Raw genomic sequence first — 23,119 nt, 5'->3', positions numbered from 1 at the left:
AGAGTGGCAGAGTCAACCTTTACCTTTCCCCAATAATCTCCGAAGATTCTGTTTTCCAAAATCTCTACAATCTCAGAATGGTCAAGCAATGTGTAGAAAGTGGAGCAAAAGGAACATAGAAAAGCAAAATGTGAACATGTCAAGAATAAATAAAACAACTACCAATGAATAGCAACTAAGCAGTCCACTCTTAACCACCTCAAGTCTGGAATGTAATCAATTATTCTGAAAACATTGCCAGACTTAAGGTCAGGGGTGAGGGAGATACCTCTAATATGGAAATCGTTGGCAGGAAGACACTGCTTCTGGCCTTAACCAAGTAGGATCAGATGAAACCAAGATCTCGATGTCTGCTCAAGTAGATCTTTAAGTACTAAAAAATACTGCTTTGCTAGCTGAAATCTTCGCCAGACTTCAAAGGCAGACTTAAACTGAGACCACAATAATATACACAGACTGGAGATGATCTAGATAAGTATTACAATAGCTAGATCATGGAAATGATCTTTTCTAGAATATGATTTTTGAGTTAAAAGGCCCTGTTAGCTACAGCTATTATTTGGGATACAGGACAACTCCTAAATTGCACTTTTAATCAGTAGAGCATCCAATGCAGCTTAGTCCAGAGCAAAATCAGAACTTTTGTAGTTTATTACTACAAGCTGTTTATTATTGAATCAAGGTGATATTTAAATAGACCTAAGTTTCCCCCAGACTTAGTGGAAATACAACTCATTGTTTTTCTGATAATGGAAAAGGCAATGCAAAATTCCTGCATTTAAAATAGAGAAAAAGTATCAGAAATCTGCAGGGAAATGATGACACATTAATCTTTTGACTGCTTGCCCAGTGATTGTGCATTATTATGATTTAGAATGCTTTGTGAAATAGACCACAGACTTGTGATTACCTCAGCGGTTTTCATGACATCAATTGCCACTAAAGAGCTGCCAATCCCCACCCAGATGAAAAACACAGTAGTAAGTGATGGAGTCAGTTCAAACATTGTCAACATCAGGCAATTTAATAGGCAACCAGTCCTGAATTTGTTTCTTGGCTTGAGTCTTTCAGTAGGAGAGGAAACAAGACTGGGGCAAAATTAAGATGGGTAAGGATCTAGGCAAAAATGATAAAAGATATTTTGTCCTGCAATATGACAAACTAAATACTTGCCTTAATTAGGTTATTTTATTTTCTATTCATAACTAATCCAAAGAAATCTTCAGAATTTTCCTCATTGTATTTCTTTAATCCACTTCAAAATGGACAAGGTATTAAGAAATTCATCTCGTTACCCACTAACTTCCTTTTTAAATGCCGTTCATTTTATTCTAATATGCTCAGCATCTTCATCACCACAGCATGCTAGAGATTGAATCTGAAAGTAAAATGTTTTAATCCGTCTTCTATCAGAACCCAATACTGAAATTCCTTGAGTGGCTCTTATTACTACAAGAATCTAGTTATTTCGTGAGAGAAGTAAAAAATGCAGATGTGCATTTAAAGAAATACATACAGTCTATTTAGATTACCATGGCGACTAAAAATATTTTGAAATACTAAAGGATCAAGGTGATTAGTGAAAGAATAAAAAAAAATGGTCATAATAAAGTAAAATAAAAACTTGGTGATAACAGTGGTAGTCACTTTACTTCAATTTTCCCCTATCAGGTTCCCAGCATCCTGGATAGTAGTGAGGTGAATTTCAGGCCAACACACCTATCAGTGGCCTCCAGAGTTGTAGTACAGCTGCTACCTCTCATCAGCCAAAATAACATATTTTGTAAATTACACTCCCAGCAAAAGGGCATGGAGAATTACCACAGTGTTTGCTGTTTTTGTCATGTTTTCAAGGTTAAACACAAGCACAACCCTGCCTTGTGGTAAATTATTATTTCTACTTCTGAAAGGAAGGACTGAATTTGTTCCCAGATTTGTCATTTAAAGATGAAACAGCTTTAAAAATTTTCGGGGATGTTGGTTAAATAATATTTGAAAATAAGGATCATGGTGACAGTTATCAGAAGGCACCTTACCCTTGTAATCCTTTGTGTTTTTGATGGTTTTGGTTTATGAACTTTAAACAAAGAGCCCATAAAACTCAGTTGCTAATCCCAGCCATTCAAACCAACACTATGATTATCTTGCAGGAAAATATAAGAGAGCAGAAGTCGGATGGATATGATTTAAAGCTAGGTTTAAGAAACATAATTGGTCAAAAATGAAATTAAAATCTAGCCCATGAAGCAAGACCAATTTATATGGGCTGAATTATCTTTTTAAGAAATTCATGTCCTTCAAACTGAAGTGTTTATATAATTCCTTTCATTCCTTGAAGGACTCACAAGTCTGAATCCAAAGAGGATTCAGAAAGCAGATGCTTTAATAGTTCGTTTCCATTTCTGCTGACCTAAAACAGCATCCATATAACTCTACTGTTGTCATTTGTTGATTTTGCCAGAGAAGATTGTATATGAAGACCATGGCAAGAAGCTTTGAAAAAAAAAATTATCTCTGTCTGCCTGACACTGTATTGCTACAGAAAAGTTTAGAAAAATCCATCATGTTTCTTATCTCAGATCTTTATTTCAGCTTCTCCACTTTTCAGGTGCACTTTTTTTAATGTTCATTTTAATATTTTGGATTTTTTTCAGTCCTGCCACTTCCTCCTGTTCTGTTTTCCTGATATTTTAAACTTTAGTCCACCAAATCAAAAAACAAAGCACAACTCTAGAGCAGAAAAACAAAACAGGCAATGTTTACTTTCAGAATCTGCAAAAGTAAGCAGTTTTGGGCAGGTCAAAAAAAGATGTCAGCCACAACTGATTAAATGAAGCTCACCCCACTGCACATGAATAAAGGCTCAGGGTTTGATTGCTCAGTCATAGCAGTCATCTTGACTTTTTACACACACACACACACACACACACACACACACACACACCAGATAGCCAAAACAAGTTGAAAAGAACATGGTGACATGTGTCATCACCAAATTCAAGATGGTTACTCACTAACAATATTTTCCTGAACAGTGTCCTGCCATACACAGCACTTTGGGTTTTCTATATTTATGTCAATTATGATATTGTAAAAATGCAGTAACCATAATTACACATGGTAGAAAATGAGCTATTGTTATTTTTTGGAGCTTAAAGAAAAAAAAAATCTTGTTATGGAAGCTTGATCTCCTTCTAACAGGTCAATCCACCAAGAATAAAGTTGCCATCCTCAAACTGCTTAACATGTATTGTTAGGCCAAGAGAAGGTGTGGTAGCATCTCTAATAGTTTTCCAGTGTATCAGAAACCCAAAATGAATGTATCTAGTGCTTTTAGCAGTTACTATTTGTAAAGGTTAATAGAGTTGCAAACTGTTTTCAAAAGGAATGGGAAGGTGCTGTCAGTCATGGTACAATCAATTTAAGTAGGAAATACTATAGAGCAGGATTGTCCAACCTGCGGCCCAAGGGCCGCATGCGTCCCAGGTCACCTTGTAATGCGGCCCAGTGCCCACCCCAACCTTCGTGCCAGAGCCAGTGAGGAGGAGGAGGAGAAGCAGGCGCGAGGCAGGGCGAGGCGAGCGCCAGGCCAAGCAGCAACAGAAAAAACAGGCGCCGTCAGAGCGCCACCTCCTGCTGTTGCCACCACCGCTATCGCCGCCGCTTCTGCCCCCGCCGCTTCTGCCCCCGCTGCCACTTCTGCCCCTGCCATCACTGCCGCTTCTGCCCCCGCCACCTCCGCTTCTGCCCCCACCACCACTGCTGCTTCTGCCCCCGCCACCACTGCCCCCGCCGCTGCTTCTGCCCCCGCCGCTGCTGCTGCTTCTGCCTTCCAGTCCTGCCTCATCCAGCTGGGCCATTTGCAGGAGGAGAGGTAGGCGCGAGGCGGGCGAGCTTTCTCCACCCCACCCCGCAAAATTTGGCCGGAAAATAAACCATGATAAAAAAAAACGTGATAAAAAAAACTGTGATAAAAAATAAATAATTTTTAATAAATAATTAATAATAAAAACATCTCACTAACTTCATTTCCAAATAAATTTAATATGTTAACTATGTTTTCTATGGGTTTTTTGGATGATCAGTTATTGTTACTGTTATTTTATTTTATGTGCGGCCCAAACCAAATTTTCAACTTCTAATGTGGCCCAGGGAAGGTGAAAGGTTGGACACCCTTGCTATAGAGGCATTAGGAGGATTCTCCGCGCCCCCACCCCCCATTATCTGCACAGATTGGTTATTGTTATTTTCTGAGAGACTCAAACATTGAAATAAGGCTACATTTTATCAGGGCCCAGTATTACAGATACAACAGCCATTTTTTTGTGCATATTTTTAAAAAAGTCTATTGGAACTTGAGGCATCATCTCCATCATGGAAAAAGCAGGTTGTCCCAGTGTTGTTAAGACATACCCGAAGGTGCCCTGTTGAGGACTTAAGAGTGTAGGATGAACCATCTAGGAGGAGGTATCTTGAGTTATGCATCACAGTTCCAATTGCTGGGTTGCTCAAAGGATCAATACCAATGGTGGGATTCAAATTTCTTTTTACTACTGGTCCTGTAGTCATGGCTTGCTTGCTGGGTGGGCATGGCTGGGTGGGCATGGCTTGGAGGTCATATGACTGGGTGGGCATGGCCAACTCAATGTCACTCATGTCAAGGTGTGCGTCACGTGGCCCGTCTCCTCACAGCCATTTCTTGTCACACCCTGCCTCAACATATCTATAGTTCTGTAAAAATATTGTTCACCTTTTTTTGACTTTATTATCTACATACTATAGATGTACTTTCATGAACCACTGAAAGGAGGAAATGGCTCACATGCTTTGCCCAGGAGTGTAATAGGCAACAGGCTTTTAAGGGGCTGCCAGAAAGAAGGGGGAGGGGAAATGTATTTTCCAAAGCACCATACCAGAGAACTCCTGAGCTTCCTTTACCCTTTCTTATGGTTGCTACTGAGGAACACAATGTTGGACTCTAGTATGATTTCTTTTAGAATCAATTTAAGAATTGTGCTTTCCCAAGAAATATTCCTTTATTAATTCCTCTCCCGTGCTGTCAAGTGAGCAATATCATTTATTCACAGCATTTTCTAAGAATGTTCTCATTAAATATTGCTTTAAATCCATTTTTGGGCAACAGTACATTTAACCCTTCCTCTATCATATTAAATGTATTTCTTTTTTAAAGAATGCAATTAATTTTTCTTAAAGTGCATATAGCCATATGGACTGTGGAAGAAGATGAATGAGTCTGAGAAAAGTTGTCATGATTTTGCTATAACAGGGACTAAAACAAGGAAAGCTTGTCGGAATGAATTGTCAATTTATAATACATTTACAACTGTGTAGATTCCATAGGATGAAAAATAAATGCTTTAATTAAAGCAATCAAAATGTTACAAAATAGCCTGCTTTGCAGACATATTATTCAGCTTGGATGTTAGATAAACCAAAAGGATCACTGTATAATTTTAGACATAATATTTAAAGATATAAGGCACTGTGAGCACGGGCATGGATTGTCGCAATTGTGTGGAAAGCAGCCCACATAATGTGACTAATTTGAAATTAATGAACGGAGAGAGTGTTCAGCAACTGATCCAGATGTTTATTTTACTACAGGATAATTTCAATGTTTTCTCAGCCAACTTTTCTTAAATGTGCTTTCCATACCACTGATGGCACCATCTTCTCTATGCATAGACTCACATAGAAGCTATGTTAAGGAATTACAGATGCAATGTGGCTATTCTTTTCCTGGATGGCCTCGAGGTCTCTTATAGTCTCTCTGACTATGCAATCTGTTCTTGTGCATAATAAGGAGCAAATATAGATTGGACATTCTTGCCAGCTGTAACCCAACACACAAAATTAAAAGAAAGTTTCTAACAATATTTTATAATTGGTATTAATATATATAATTTATAATATATTATAATATATAATATAAAAAAGTAATAATGTAGCCTGTTGAATGGCTGCATTGAAGGGGCAAGACAGAATGAACATATCCATAAACTTTTATATACCAGGTTTATGGCTCTGTGATCTTTATAAAGATATATTCAGCTTCAGTTCTTCTTTACAATTTTTACCCCATCTGACAAGTCTTCAGGGGAAAGCAAAGTTGTATTATATTAGCTTAGCAGAAAACCCTGTATTTTATATTGTTGGTTGATTATATGCCACTAAGTCAGCACTGACCCTTAGGAATGACACATATTTTTTCCAGAATAATCTCTCCCCAGTCTTCCTCCCTTAGGTTGTCTAGACATGCATCCATCCCAGTGTAACAGAGTTCATCCGCATCACTGCTAGTTGTCTTCTAATGTATTAATAACACTCAGAGTGCTAGCCCACTTATTCATCAGAAACTGTAATCTTGTCCTATCTTTTTGGACAATTTTCATCCTGTTTCCATCAATTTTTAGAGAAGTTTGTTGAGTAACAGATCACATGGTGTCCGCAGAGAACTTTGGAAGAAGTAGATGATCTGGACTTTTTCCAATTAGATTTCAGTGTGGGGCTGAAATGGTTGTAGATGACCCCTGGCAGGCTTGGATATATATAATGCATTCATCCTTGCCTTTCTTGATATTCAGCAGCTTTTGTTACCACTGAAACTTCTGTACCAGCTTCAGGATTTCAGGAGGCAATCTTGTACTGAGATTCATTCCAATCAGTGTTGATAGGAAGAGAAACAACCATCATATGACCAAGTGCAATAGTAAATGGGAAAGATCTTGGGAGACAGAAGAAGACATACTGCCAGATAAGAAATGGCATAGCCTGAAGCTGCATTACAGAGAAAGATTCAGAAGGCACCCTTCCTAACTTACACTCAGTAAAAGAGATAGGTAATTTGTACTATCAGACTTGCAAAATTCTGCTAAAGGAGCCTTACAGTAAAATAGCAGTAGCTTATCTGGTTATATTTTCTGTCTGGCCTGCTAAGAAACGCTGACACCAAGCCAGAAAATCTTTTTAGGTGATGTTATTGCTGACAAGCCATATCAGAGCCTTGCTATCATTTTCCAACCTTGCAACAAATCAATTTTTCTGACTTTTGACTCCCTTGATTTTCACTGATATTAACCTGACATGAATGTGAAAGAAACTATCAGATGAAATACAAAATGGTGTGTCTATAAAACTTCTGTGTGATCAGGAAAAAAAGTTATGTGAAGTGCAGGCAAATCTTTTACCTAGTTGCACAGCAGTTTAAAATGATGAGGTATACCACTCACACAAAAAACCTAGGCACCTGTTCGTGGAATTGACATACGATTCAGTGAAGTCTGTGAACAAGACATAATTTGACAACCTTCTGGTCTTATATTCCAATTATAGTTATGCCATTATTGTTTCCATTAAACATTGCTTTATATAGTTGTATGTTATTTTTTTTTCTCTATTTTTGCTTACTAGGCATTGTCTGCAATCTAATAATACAGAACCAAAATCCTGTAAAACAAACAAGCAAAAAGGTCTGGCATCAGACTGTTATCAAATAACCTTAAATCCATTCTCCCCAAATGAAATAATGCAATTTTAATGCATGTGTTCCCTTGGAGGGTGATGCATCATAAGGTGAGACAAACATAATTTTCAGTCATTACAATCGTACAGGATGTTGCCTCAATCAGTGCCAAACCAAGTTGGAGGCAGAAATGCAGTCTGTTCTCTTTTGCTCTTCAGACTGTTCTGGGCACAACCAGCATGTATGCATGGCTACTACCAAGTAATGTGTGTATGTGTCTGTCTGTCTGTCTGTCTGTGTGTAGAAAGATAGATATCTGATAGCTAGACATATAGATGATAGATATAAATGATAGACAGATGATAGGTAGGTAAGTAGACAGACACACAGGCAGACAGACAGATGAGAGATATAGGTAAAAATCAACCAAATCTCAATGGTGTCATTTGAAAAACTAAGTATGCCCTTCTCCCTAAATACTGTAGCTATTGGAACATCAAATAAATTAATTGTGGCTGGCCTGAGGGTACATATTAACTAGGAGAGTATTTTGGGTATAAATAGCTTTTGTCCACATATGAAGTTCATGTAAAGAATTGTGAGCCGATTCTTCATTCTTTTTAATTTTTTCTAAATAGACTAACTGCAACTTATATAGTCTTTAAAAATCTTTCAATATTTTGCATCTATCTGGATCTTAAAACTGGAATAAGTCCTTTGCTTCTCCTTCAATGGATTCACTCTCATTTGTTTAACTCTCACTGAATTATGAACCCCTCCCCCCCTTTTTTTGTTTACCCTGCACTCCTAATGGGGGAAAAGCACACGGCACATCTATTCTGCAGCTCTACAGCACTTTCTGTCCATAAATTAATCTGTCCAACAAATAACTCTCAAATAAAAATAAATGCCCTTTCCATTTACTGCTGCTGCTGAGAAAAGCACAAAAAAACATAATCAATGGAAAGTAATACAAAAGGTGTGAAGCTTGCATGACCTCCATACAAGAAACAAGCTGACAGCCTATGAAAGCCAGACCTGCAGTTCAGTCCATGTTATTCAATCAAAACCAATGGGAGGGGATGATGTCTAATTTAATGTATTCCATTTCAGACATTGTACGAGGAGAGGCATATTAAAATGAGCAGCATGATAACTTTTTCAGACTAAAAATCGCCCACCTGTGTTAAAATCCTGTATCACCATATTTATCTGTGTATCTGATCAGCTGCAGTTCACAAAGGATTATGCTTTTTAATCAAATTAATTAGTCTGAAAAGATGCTACTAGATTCCTTCTGATTTTTATGTTTTGTGGATTAGCAGTTATCTTCTTCTGAAGTGCATGAGGAAGACCAGCATTTCACAAATGCAAGGCAACATCCCAACAGATCTGTCTCCTTCTCCCATGCCGATTTCTAGAAGTGTGGAAAGTAAGATCAGTTTCATGGAGATATGTGGAAATCACACAGGGCAAAGAGGCTGAAGGAATTTTTAAGTCCAGAATGAGTTAACACTTGGAAACGGCTCAGGCAGATGCCTTCCTAATTCACTGTAATAGAAGGAGTAATAGCACAATCAGGTCTCCAAGATTGTGTTGTTATATAACCAATTTCAATAAAACTAATTTTAGCCTTTCTCTGGAGTTGATTTCCTGGAGTGGTCTACATAGTTAAGGAATTTAAAAAGACTGCACCGTATGTATGTAAAGGTAGGAAGGTTATCTCCACAAAATGTTCTTCTCTTTTAACAGATAATCAGAGTTGGAAGGGATCTTGTAGGTCATCTAGTCCAACCCCCCACCCAAGCGGGAGACCCTACACCATTTCTGACAAATGGCAGTCCAATCTCTTCTTGAAAGTCTCAAGTGATGGCGCTCCCACAACTTCCGAGGGCAAGCTGTTCCATTGGTTGATTGTTCTCACTGTCAGAAAGTTTCTCCTTATTTCCTGGTTAAATCTCTCCTTGTTCAGTTTCCAACCATTATTCCTTGTCTGGCCTACAGTTGCTTTAGAAAATAGCTTGACCCCTTCCTCCCTGTGGCAGCCCCTCAAATACTGTAAGACTGCTATCATGTCTCCCCTGGCCCTTTTCTTTACTAGACTAGCCAAGCCCTGTTCCTGTAACCATCCTTCATATGTTTTAGTCTCCAGTCCCCTAATCATCCTGGTTGCTCTTCTCTGTACTTTTTCTGGAGTCTCAACATCTTTTTTATAATGTGGTGAACAAAACTGGATGCAGTACTCTGGGTGTGGTCTTACTAAGGCTTTATAGAGTGCTATTAGTACCTCCCTTGATCTTCTCTCCGAACCTCTCCAAAGCATGTACATCAACTGCATAGAATAATCTTCAACTTATGACGCAATTATGACCACAATTTCCATTGTTAAGTAAAGTTGCTGTTAAGTGAGTTGTGCATGATTTTATGATTTTCCACTACAGTTGTTAAGTAAATCATGCAGTCATTAAGCAAATCATAATGACTTGCTTGTTGGAAGCCAGCTGGGAAGGTCACAAACAATGATCGCAAAGATATTGGAATTATTGTAAATACACACTGGTTGCAAATGCCCAAATTTTGATCATTTGATTGTGCAAACACTATGATGGACTGGTTGTAGGTCACTTTCTTCTGTGCCATTGTGAGTTTGGTTGCTAAACGAATGGTTCTAAGTCAAAGACTAAATGTACATGCAATTATTGGCATGTCAAGTGCGGTCATACACAACCCAATCTGGGTTTTTCTCCTAATTATGTTTATTATGCTAAAAAGAAATATGCTTATGTCGGGGTGGCTGACATAACCCAATCTTCTATCGCACTCTGCTCCACAGCCAGAAGAGCTGTGCATATCTTGGGCCAAGGATGTGCATGAAATTTTGCTGTATCTCACTCAAAAGTTCAGAAGAGATTACACTCCTGTATTGGCATTTGTGAGTTGCCACTCTAAATTATGTCCAGAGTGCTCATTTCTCCTGAAATGTATTTTCATCGAATTGTCATAAATGCTTTCAAATTACTGACTGAATGGACATGACATTTAAGAATGACAAATTAAGGCCCCCAAAATTTCACTCTTGTCAAAAAGTTGGAAACCTTCCAAGGATTTCCAAGGATTTCGAACAGCCTGATACTTGAGTGAAAATCTTGAGCCATCTTGCTAAGCAACATCAATGCTAACAATCTCTACAGAGTTTCTGGCAAGAAGTTTTCCTGGTGCTCCTGAAAATGCCAGGAAATTGAACCTAGGACCTCCCACACGTAAAGCATGTCTTTAACTAATGAGCTACAGCTTTCTTTTCAGAGGACTGAAGCTTAAGTGAGCAGATTTTGTCTGGCAGGTTTGAAGTGTACATTTTAAGTGAGAAAATGGATGGAGGAAGGAAGGGAGGGAGGGGAATAAAGTACTTAGCAATGTTCTTGTTTAAAGCAAGCAATGATCTGCCTTCAGAACATGCATTTTACACTGCAGTTTCCAGGATGTATTTCGCATTCTTCTGAATCTAAGATTCAGTTTCTAGTCATGTACAATGTCAAGTTCAGTCACAGGATTGTTCAATACAAGAAACTCTGTTATGAGAATATCTACTCTCCTGGAGATTTGCTTCAAGTCAAATCTAGAAAGAACATTGCTCAGAAAGGGAATCATGTAGGTATTTTCTCCTATCTGGTAAGAACTAGCCTATTTTTCCTCAAATAAATGCATATAAATGCATCTTGTTGGACAAGATGGACAAAATTGGGCAAGAATGCAAGATTGAGAACTTAGTGTTGGAAAGAAAAATTCACTACACAATTATAGGTATATTTATTCAGAAATAAGAGCTTCCCCTTTTAATGGAATGTCTTCAGTAGGAAACATACAGAGAGCTGCAATTGTTGGCTGACTGACATTCTGAGAACTTTTGTATCTGGGGGCATAACGTTACTGCAGTATTACTAGATGGGAAGAATGAGAAGTATTTGGGAATAAATTGATTCTGCTGATCTGTCTCCCACCCTCTCTCCTCCTTCTCTGATGCTGATCCATCACTCAGGGCAGAATCACTCAGAACAGCTAACAAATGACACTGCTAGAAGTTTGCATCTCAATTGTATCTGCAGTTTCCACAATTAATAATCTAACAATAAGTGTGCTACACAGCAAATATACAAGGATTATGGAATGCAAGGAAACTGATTTCTAGTCCTGCCTTAGGCATGAATGCCAGCTGGGTGACTTTGGTCTGGGTCACTCTCTCTCAACCTCCTAACAGGGTTGTTGTTGTGGGAAAACAGGAGAAGGAAGTATTAGGTATGTTCATCATCTTGAATTATTTATTAAAAAATCAATAAAAGTGGGGTAAAAAGAAATCTAACATAAACAAAACAAATCATTGCATACCTGGAAATGACAACACTTCAAAGAAGAGGGAGCAATTTAGTATAGGATAAAAGAACACTGATGAAACTAAATTCAAATACCTGCAATGTATTTGGACGTATGAGTCTTAATTTATACCCATCTAATAATGCACTTATACAAATGAGCATTTTCTATACTTTCAATTATAATCAAATTGTAGCTTAGTGGTTTTCCTGGTGCCTTTTCAAACCACTTCTTAGTAGGAAGCAGTTAGTTGACTGTTGAAAAATTTCATTTGGAGAATTAGCAAAAGTAATAATGTGCAGATTACATAACAAAACAACCAGACTACTTTTCTTGCAGTATTCAAATCAAAGGAAATCATCTACTCAATACATATGATCATTTTACTGCCATATGTTTGGTTGAAGAAGATTTTTGTTTTCTTCGGAGTTTCCTGTTTGTTGTCCTTTTGCGAGATTGTGTCTTGCACATCATCTTCATTTTAATAGCATGCCAGCCTCCCACTCTTCTTTAAGTATCATCAGGTCCTGCGTGAGGCTGTGCTCTGTCCCATGAGTCACTTTCATAAGATCGTAAGTCTAAAATGCAGAAGAAAAACATTTTGTTATGCTTGATGGTATGCCTCTAAATATCTCCATCTGGAATATTTTATTTCTAAAAAACAACTTTTGCAACTTTGCTAGCTATTGATTGTTACTGCAGCTTGCCTCTTCATATACTCCATAACAATGCAACCTCTTTTCTGCCAGTTTATCCAGATTGCTATGGAATTTGCTGCTCTGAATGCTAGTTTTCTTGGCCTCTATACATTTTAAAAGGACCTGTGACTTGGGATACGTTTAGGTTAAACATGTGCACCTTTCAAGGTAATTCAGCTTAGTAGTATAAGAGCAGCATTATGGAACTGGCCTTGCTGTGTTTTCTTCCATGATCTGAAAAAGGTTTCAGTTAGCACTGAGATCTGTAGAACGAACAGTGACAAATAATGAAAGAACTTAACCATGAGCTACCCTGAGCAAATTAATAGGATACTCAAAAAACACACTGCTTCTCTCTCCAAGAATATAAAACTCATTAGGTAATTGATAAGGAAGTGCAAGTAAAAGCCCAGCACATTCATTTATGTCTAATTTGCATTTGGATTGAACAGGATACCTAACATCAGAGACACATGTAGTGGTATGCAAATGTGCCTGGCTTCTGCTCAGTCATGATGAAAGGAGAAAGCAAAATCCGTCATGCTAATGGGCTCCAAAGCAAAGGCCAGGATATTGAGGAAATCGTTTCGGTTTCTACTTTATCCTTCAATTACATGAAGGCTTCTTAGGATGCATAAGAAGGCCATGCTCATGTTATTCACATCACACATACAGTAAATAACGCGTGTGGCAAGCTGGAAGGAACCAGGTCAAATGGAATCTATTTGGAAAGGGATGCCTGTCATTCTGGGGCAGATACATCTGGGTTATGTCCCTTTGTAGCAGGGAACTAATATTGGGGGAATATACACACTTTGGGGGTAAGAGCTTAATGTCTCAGTGGAAGACTTACTGCATTCTTACAGCTTTCCAATCATTTCAAGTAGTCTTGGAATATTGTGTGATATAAAATTATTGGAGGCTAAACCTCTTCCTGAATTCCTCAATTTTTCTGTACACTTTGCAGAGGGTTGGGGTTTTTTAGGATCTTATTAGTATCAAAACATAAAATCTGCCCTTTGTCTATTTTGGATAACCAAACTAATCTTTTGAAGTTTGAAAAATTATAATTAAAATATCTTTTAGCTGTAGGGAGTCTTTGGAGGTTACAGTTTAGTGTAGGATTTATGAAGAACAGTAATTACACCAAGATAAAAAGTAATTTAATCTCCAGAAGGTGTGCTAGGAAGCTATTTTTCTACTTACAGGCAAAACTAGACTGCAACATTGACATGGATGGATATGGTGGCACAGTGATTAGAATGCAGTACTGCAGGCTACTTCTGCTGACTGCTGTCTGCCTGCAATTTGGCAGTTCAAATCTCACCAGAATTGAGGTTGACTCAACTTTCCATCCTTCCGAGGTTGGTAAAATGAGGACTGAAATTGTTGGGGCCAATATGCTGACTCTGTAAACTGCTTAGAGAGGTCTGTAAAGCACTGTAAAGCGGTATATAAGTCTAAGAGCTATTGCTACCTTCCAGGGATGCAGTGAAATGATCACTCAGTAATACCATATCAGACTTAGAATTCAACGATTCTATTAAATGAAGCTACTAGATGTCAAAATCAATTAAATGTGAAAGAAATAAGAGTTATGAAATAACACGAAATTAACCAAAATTTTATTTTTTAATTATAACACTTTATCACAGATATTTACACCTCCAAATCAGCTTTCAAGAATATTATTATTGTTAGTATTATTACTACTATTATTCTGAATCAATCTGCTGAAGCATGAAGGGATCTTCACTGAAGATTATGGATTGTAATTTGTCATGCTGATCAATATAGGTTATGCCACCATAGATGCCACCAAATGGGCATTTATGCCCAAGGTAGCATTGGAATTTCAATCTCGCAATTAGTAGTCTAACATCATAATCCCTAAACTACTTTGGCAATTACTTCAAAAAACCCTTGTATTTATATGTGTACATCTGTGTGCATGCGTGTGCGCTCATATATACATGTAAGATGTGTATGGCTTAATGCTGCTAATTCTTAAATGATTATTTGTAATGGGAAGTAAACAGAGGTGGTATGCAGCAGGTTCTGACCAGTTCTGGAGAACCGGTCGTGGAAATTTTGAGTAGTTCGGAGAACTGGCAAATATCACCTCTGACTGGAGATTTTACAGTATCCTTCCCCTGCCACACCCACCAAGCCACGCCCACAGAACCAGTAGTAAAAAATTTTGAATCCCACCACTGGGCGTAAAACACACCATCTTAAGCTCAGTGAGAGAAAGGCCTGAAGCCTAACAAATAGGACAGGAGCATAAAAATAATTTGATAACAATTGGTGTTCAATCTCAGATAAAGCATTGTAATGGTTTAGTTGAATTTTTAGAAACTTTTTTTTACATCCTTAAACAAGAAACTGGAACTTAAACTACAATGTGTGAAACTTAACAAAGAATCAGTTGGGGAATTACATAAGGCACCTGTCACAAAGCTATGTAACTCGAGCAAATATATTTTATATATACAATGACATTTCCAGAAGATCTTGTACATTTTATAAATCTATCACAAATTTAGAAGAAACTCCAAATAAGGAGCAGCCAGCTGAGACAGGTTCAGGTCAGCATGCAATGAATGAACTTATATATATAGGACACCATTCATGTGCAACCAACTTGTTTTATGCGACATAACTAAAATCTTATTACTTTCTCTCCCCAAATATGTTTTAAAGTTTAAACAAACTAATAGATTTAATTACCTATAGTAACTTATTTTTCCACAGGAGGTTATTTTGTTTAAGTACTTTTACAGATTTGGTTTCAGAATGCTATTGAGCAGAATAAACTGTTAACAAAATAAATAATCATCACTGGAAAACATGTACTGCTTTCAGAAACAAGTTAGTTACTAATGTATTTCCGTTCAATAATGATGAGCAGATTATGTATATAAAATGTATTGCTATTCAGAACTGGCTTACAAATAATTCATATAAAGAAACTTCCTCCGATCAGATCTTTTAATAATACACATTCCTTGCAGTGGTAAGCTCTGAATTAAAGGGGCTCACAACCGAATGCACCCGGATTTTGATTGTCCTCTTTATTATTTTCATCAGCATTCCATCCCAAATATTTCAGGTGAATTTCAGAATTCTTGCTACTTCATGATCAAAGGAAGCATTTTCACTACTATTTACCTTACCTTCGCCATTCAGTGAGATGCAGAACATGATCAATATTTTAAAAGGAGAAGCAGATTATGGTACTGAAACAGTCTCTTGTTCATCCAACTTAATAGCTATTTGCCATTCAAGGTTTCGGCTGATTAATGTCACCCCCTCAGATACTGAACAGTAATTACCAACCACTGCTATTAAAGTAAGTCTCTCCTGGAAACTGTAAGCAACTCACTTTGTAGCCATCGCCTCAGGGGCTGGTGTAGATATAAAAAAGTGGGAGAGTGCTTGCTGACTGACATGTGGAAAGTGAGGTGAGCAGGGAGGTTGTAGAAATGCAGTCAAGGAGAAACAATTAGGAGGAAAGAGAATGTAGAACTAGTGAGCAAGACTGACCTGTTTCAGAGTTTCAAGGGCCTGAGAGGACATGTCCTGGTGGTACTGCAACTTGGCCACTCTCATCATCTGGATAGCCCTCAAAGGATGGAAGCCAGGATAATAAAACCTGAAAGAAGGACAGGAAGAAAATTACATCCATTTGTCAGTTCTCACCTTCACCGTTCCTGCCTCAGTGGAGAGCCATTTGAGTAGGACTACAAAGCCACGGTGGATTTTAATGAGTATTGGGGAAAATTAGCCAGTGTCGAGGAGGGTGAAATACTGAGGGGTTGTTAACAAATTATTATTTTTAGTCTTGGAACAGTTCTTATGTTATCCTGTTAGAAAGTGACAAGGGTAGGATTCCCCACCTTCCGGAGACAATGTAATAGCCAATAAAGAAGCATTCAGTCTTACTATCATGGGGGCAATGCCATTTTCACTAGTATTTTTTTTCTGTGTAGGACCTGAACCTTCATATTCCCAAAAGCTGCCTGAGCTTTAATCTTGTGAGTTATTTGGGACTTATACTTCCTAACATGTGACTCATAAAATATGCATATGTAAATGATTAGGGGAAATTCATTTGCCCTATAGAAGCCAGCCTTTCCTATCCTGGCATCTTCCAGACACAATTTCTGGGAATTATGGCAATGGCCTTGACAGGGCGATATATACCAGGCAGGAAAGATGCTTTCGGTCAAAGATGGGAATAATGTTTGTGGTGAAAGATGCACTTTTCTTAAAATCAATTAATTCCCTGGCTGAAAAGTGTAGAGAATTTAGCTGCAATGGATGATATCCATGGACTGGGTAGAACTGAAATGTTGAGCCAATTTGGGGGTGGTGTGGTGGAAATTAAAGGAAAAAACTCTTCATTCTTAAGGTGAAGGCATTGATTTTGTCCCTTCAAAACAGACCATGCACACAGAGAAACACGTACAGGAAATAATTAATCACAGCTTGCCCACTCCTAGTTGGAAACCATGAGGCCCAAGAAACCTGTTGTAGCAGAAGAGATGGACATGGGCTATAAAGTCTCTTTTCTTTCCTCAAATATGAATCCAATAACTGGATTCCAGAAAGTAGTACGTTTTCAGCCTTCTACAATATATGTAGTAGGAATATAATAAAACCAGTGGTGCTATTACGATTCCTGAATACTGTTGGAAACATGATGACTATTCCTACAAATAAATTCCTACACATAGCAGTCATGTCCAATGTGCCTTTTTAACCATTATTTTCTGGAAGAAACAGATGTTTTAGGCAGATTAAATTATTCTGAATAAGCAAGCAAAGCAAAGCATAGCTTGCCAACTTTTTCAGAGGTGAGAAACATGCATACAAATAATTTAAAATCAAGCCTAATGTCATCTTTCCCAAAATGGCCTTCTCCTTGTTTAGATTCTGCCAAACCCCCATTCAAATATCTTGTCCTCATAAATGTTGCTATTCCCCTGCCTCAGAGAAACAAGAATGGCTGACAACTTGGGCCATTGAGCATAAAACCACTTGAAGTAACAGCAACTGATGTCTGGAAAGTCAAGAAGATGGCTTCCTGAGCTCTTTCACGAACAGTGCTGACTGGCCTTTTGCCAGGCTGCCCAGCCATTCTCTCCAGCAGGAAATTGATCCTGCAGGGTCCTTCCACATCAGTTCCACTGAGACTTCTTTAAAAAATGCATCCAACTCCTAAGGTACTTAAGAGTCTGTAAAGATTTAGGATTGAGGTAAATGATACCAGAGGAAGTAGTAACTAATTAAGCAACATCAGGTTGATAACTAAAGCCATTCATAGGCATAATCTAAAAACAGGAAATTCAAGAGGTGAAGGTAAAGGAAACAAGCATGAAATGGAGTGTACAGAGAACATAAATATTTACAAAGCTGTTTTATTGGGCTGATTTATGTACTTATTCCATGCATGGGCTTAGTGGCTTTTCATTAGCTTTAAATCTGACATCTAAAATAGGTGCCTGGTATTACTTTCTGTAACAATGTTTCTAAAATCATTTGAAGATTCCTTGCATGGGACATATGGTAACAATTTCTTTGTCTTCTCTGAGAAGAGAAATGAGAAGGAATGTCAAGACAGATGGGTCCCACTGAATTTCAAAAAGAAGATAGCATGGGGACAGTTCAATTTGTTAATGACATACTTAAGTTCAGCTCCCAAAACACTAGAATCTTAAGGCCATCTCAGAAAAGTAAAAAGAGGCTGACATACCTAGTTAAAAGATTAAGCTTTCAAATATATTTCAGATATATATTGGTTTCGAGTCAAGTCAAGGTATCTAATAGAATGAAGGAATATACTGCCATCACTAGTTTAACTGGCTCTCACACTCTTAAGACCATGATGGCAAACCTATGGCATGTGTGCTGGAAGTGGCATGCAGAGCCACTTCTGCCAGCACGTGAGATGTCACCTGGAAGAGCCCCACCCCTGGAAGAGCCTTGCATGTGCACGTGCCGCCCGCCCACCAGCTAATTGTCAGGTATCTGGCATGCATGCGTGGGGGGCACGGGAAACATACGCGCATGCACAGAGATGCGTGTGGTGCACAGAGGATCATGCATGTATGCACAGAGATTCATGCCATGCGGGGGGCATGCCTGCATGCACAGGGGGTGTGGGGGGACGACAACACACATTGCCTTCTGGTTGCTGGCATGCGAGCGTGTAGGGAGCCAAAAAAGGTTAGCCACCACTGCTCTAAGAGAAAGTACCACGAGTAGCTCATCACTGGCCACAATTCTCATCCCAGTTCATGTTTAACAACATATAGTCATAAACAAGAAGAACTATAATGAAATGATGAATCTCATGTCAGCAGTTAAGAATATATTGTATCTAAGAATAAAATTATTGACTATTGAAACTGACTAAGAATTAGTCAAATTTAAGGGACAACAGAAAAAGAGTTCACTGTAAAACATGTACAGGTAGTCCTCAAATTATGACCATGCATTAACAATTGTTCAATGTTACAAAAGTGGTGGAAAAAGTGACATATGGCCAGTCCTCACACCTACAACTGTTGCAGCCTCCTCATGATCACATATGGTGATCAAAATTTGGGCATTTGAGAACCAGAATGGATTTATGATGGCTGCAGCGTCCTGGGGTCATGTGATCACTATTTATAACCTTCCCAGAGGGCTTCTGATAAGCAAAGTGAATGGGGGAAGCCTGGATTCATTTAATGACTGTGTGGTTTGTTTAACAATTGTGGCCAAAAAAGGTGATAAAATCAGGCATACCCATCTCAATGACTACATTGCTTAGTGACAGAAGTTCCAGTCCCAGCTGTGGTAGTTAAGTTCTGTAATAGAAAGTGGGATGGTCCCGTTTTCAATTCTGCAGTATTCTCACCTTGAAACATCCATGCCAACTGCATCAAGCCTTTGTAAGGGAAGTATTTACAGACACTGCTTTACATGCAGTAGTTACCACATATACTGACCACTTAGAACCATTGCAGAGCACCCCCAGAACTGCACCCCACTCAGGCCTCCTCTGCCAATTGACAGAGCAAGAATTCAGAACTCTTTCAGAAGGCCAGAAGAGTGGGGCCTGTCTCACACTGGAAGTAAGATGTCCCAATGGGTGGAAGCAAGAACGAAGAAGACTTTCTTCCTGGATCCCATCAGTGAGAAGCCTTTAACTGATATGATCCGGAACATACCCTCCTGAGTGGCAATCTATGGAAGAAGCACTTCGTCTGGTCCCTCTGATAAGATCTGTCTAGTATGACTGAACCTCTGGCATAACTCTCATCTTCCTCAGGGTACAAAAGCTCCACAGCAATGTCAAAGTATTGGGGATGAGAGGGTGGAAGAGCAGAAGGAGGAGGATTTCAGTAGAATTTGAAGTAATTCTGATATCACTACAGCAACTATTGTAAATATCAGGATAATAACAGTATTTTGGTATAGCCAAGAGAACATTTTGTACTGCTACATCTATATCTATGAACTCTGTGCAAATTTAAAATAAACTCAGGTCCAGAATAGGAAATAGACTAACATACAATAAAAGGAACAAACTGGAAAGAAAGTAATTCAAAGGAAGATGTACTTTAGCAACAATGTAACAATAACCTTGGCATTCATTATGTTCTCTGACAGCAAATCAATGCTGGTTGTTACTATAAGTAGCGCACACTCAACTCTGTTACGTGCCTTCAAAGTGCAATTATTAGACTACCATGAGGAACAGAGATGGCAAAATCTTCAAAGAGTGTATAATCTTGGAACAACATTCCTATCTTTCCTTATTTTTCCCCCCAATGTGTGAGTGACACATTTAAATATACACAGTGTCAAATGCTAAAACACTTTTGGAACATCAAGGGATTGTTTGGCCTTAAAAACTACCCACAAAGACAGGATGTGAAGAAAATTATCTGAGATCTATCCGATTTAAATTACCATTACTGAAGTTTGGGAAAATGTTCCTAAATTCTGAACAGTAAAAGGAATTACACATTCTTGCCATAGTATCCAAAACATAGGTTCAGTCATTTTAAATAGTGAATTGGAATCCAGCAACAACAGAAATGCAAAATACCCAAAACATTATTGTACTATTTTTAATGCTGGAATTCATTTAATCTCTTGGGGACATTAGTATCATATTTACAATTTATTTTTTCATGGTAAGACAAATGGAATCTTTTTAAAACAGTATTATTTCTAACTTTATAATTATGATTACTATTTATTCATAAATGTATTTTGAACTCCATTAAACAATTAAATGTTATCCACACTAAAAATGATCTTAAGTAGCCATTATTATAGGGCCGCTACTAATTATTTGTCCCTGTTGTTCATGATTTACCTGTCTAAATTCTTTCTACATCTACATCTATATGTCCATTCTTGTTCTAAACTATTTTCTTTGAACTTTTTTATTGGCTTTCAAATGACAAATATCCTGCCACATTTTTTCAATGCTTTGAATTCTGTTAATAATTATTAAATTGATCATACTAAACAGAAAGAAGCTACATTATTATTTTACAATGACTTTAAAGTCAATTTTGTTGGGATCAATGCCAAACTAGTTATGTTTTATAGGCATTTGTTTTATTATAATTTTATATTCTGTGAATCTGTTGAAAAGTAAAATCTATAAAATATCAACTAAGATAAACTCTGAATTTGCCATATAGGATACTAGTGAAAAATAAAATCAAGAAATAAATTTCTTTTAAGATCTTCTGATTGGCTACCAAGGTCATATGGACTGTAACTCCTTAACTGGAGAATTTTTGTTTTGTTTTAATGAATGCATTTTATATTTGTAATGAAGCTGAGGTTAATTCCAGGTTGAAGGGCAAGAATATGAACTTAAGCTATGCTTTCACATTTAGAAATAAGCATTTATCAACTTACCACTGTAGATGTAATGATACCCTGCAGCTGCTTTGTATTATTGAGGTAAGTCAGCCTTCTCCTATCTGATTCATTAATCTTCTAGCTAATGTGATCATTGGTCATGCTTGATACAGATAAAAAGATCAAGAAATCTAGTAATTGTACCTGGAGTTTGAGGTTTTGGGGATGTATTCACCTTACAGACTTAACATTTTCTAATTGCTTGATCAAGGAGACCCTAAGTTTTGGTTGTAGTAAAAATCCACAGCATGCATCATTGGGGAAGGGAAAATAAATAAATAATTACATTTATCACTGCCCATTTATATTAAATCATTCAAAATGGGAAAATATTAAATTACCTCTGTTCTTCAAATCAAGTCACAAAAAACATCAACAAAAGAGACCCTATATCATTTCAGATAGATCCAGCCTTTTCTTAAAAGTCTCCAGTGATGAAGCACCCACAACTTTTGTAGACAAGCTGTTTCACAGGTTTAAATGTCCTCACTGTTAAGAAGTTTCTCCTTAATCCCAGTTTGCTTCTTTCCTTGATTAGTTTCCATCCACTGTTTCTTGTCTTGCCTTCTAGTGATTTGGAAAATAAGTTAATTCCCTTTTCGTTGTGACAGCCTCTCAAATATTCAAATACTGTTCTTCTAAGCTACAGCTATAAGATCAAGTAAGGTACTAATACCACTCTATAAAGCCTTAGTAAACCACACCTAGAGTACTACATCCAGTTTTGTTCACCACATTATAAAAAAGATGTTGAGACTCTAGAAAAAGTACAGAGAAGAGCAACCAGGATGATTAGGAGAGAAGAGAACGCAGTTGCTCTTGATATAATCACAGAGGTCATTTATGTAGAGTATGAAAAGAGTTGGTCCTAGAACACTGCCTTGGGGGACACCACTGTTGACAGGTACAGAATTTGATAGGACGCTCCCAATTTTGACCATTTGTTGTCTGTTTGACAGGAATGCTTCTATCCAGTTATTCTGGTGTCCAGAGATACCGTAAGGTTTTAGTTTTAGGAGTAGTTTGTCATGTACCACTGAATCAAAGGCTTTACAGAAGTCTATGTAGATTCCTATGCCCTGATCGAGTTGTATATTTATGTTCATATTTATATGTATTTAGGTTCATATTTATGACAGTTGCAGCATTCTGGGGTCATGTGATCAGCTTTTGTGACCCTCTGACAAGTAATGTCAATGAGGAAGCCAGGTTCACTTAACAGCTGGTGTTACTAACTTAACAGCAGTGATTCACTTAACAACTGCGGCAAGAAAAGTTGTAAAATAGGACAAAACTCACTTAATCAATGTTACATAAATTTTGGGCTCAATTGTGGTCGTAAGTCAAAGACTACCTGTAATCTTATTTATTTATTTTATTTATTCATTTATTTTGTCAAAAGCTTACAATACAATAGAAATAAGAATAAATGCAAGTTTAAATATAAGAAATAGGAACTAATAATTGGGGACAATGGGACAGGGATGATAGGCACGCTTATGCGCTTATGCACGCCCCTTAAAGACCTCTTAGGAATGGGGTGAGGTCAATAGAGGTTAGTTTGATAGTCTTTTATAATCTGTCCACTAAGTCTGCTCTGCAGGGCATATACAAACCCTACAAGAATTCAAAA

General features: G+C 37.7%; 1 protein-coding gene across 1 annotated transcript in view; it reads right to left on the bottom strand.

The window, feature by feature from the left end:
* Positions 1–11,777: 11,777 nt before the first annotated feature.
* The window catches only part of SMYD3 (SET and MYND domain containing 3), a 330,452-nt gene continuing 319,110 nt past the window's right edge, over positions 11,778–23,119 (bottom strand). The window contains exons 11-12 of the mRNA XM_026695442.2: positions 16,096–16,204; positions 11,778–12,429 (exon numbers count right to left, since the gene is read on the bottom strand). Of these exons, the coding sequence (XP_026551227.2) occupies positions 12,328–12,429; positions 16,096–16,204 (211 nt within the window). The 3' untranslated portion in view covers positions 11,778–12,327. The remainder of the gene's footprint in view (positions 12,430–16,095; positions 16,205–23,119) is intronic.

Source organism: Pseudonaja textilis, chromosome 1, assembly GCF_049901715.1.
Source record: "Pseudonaja textilis isolate UNSWEBS1 chromosome 1, rPseTex1.2, whole genome shotgun sequence".
Lineage (NCBI taxonomy): Eukaryota > Metazoa > Chordata > Lepidosauria > Squamata > Elapidae > Pseudonaja > Pseudonaja textilis.
The sequence above is the reverse complement of the archived record's forward strand: the minus strand, read 5'-3'. Positions and strand labels throughout refer to the sequence as shown.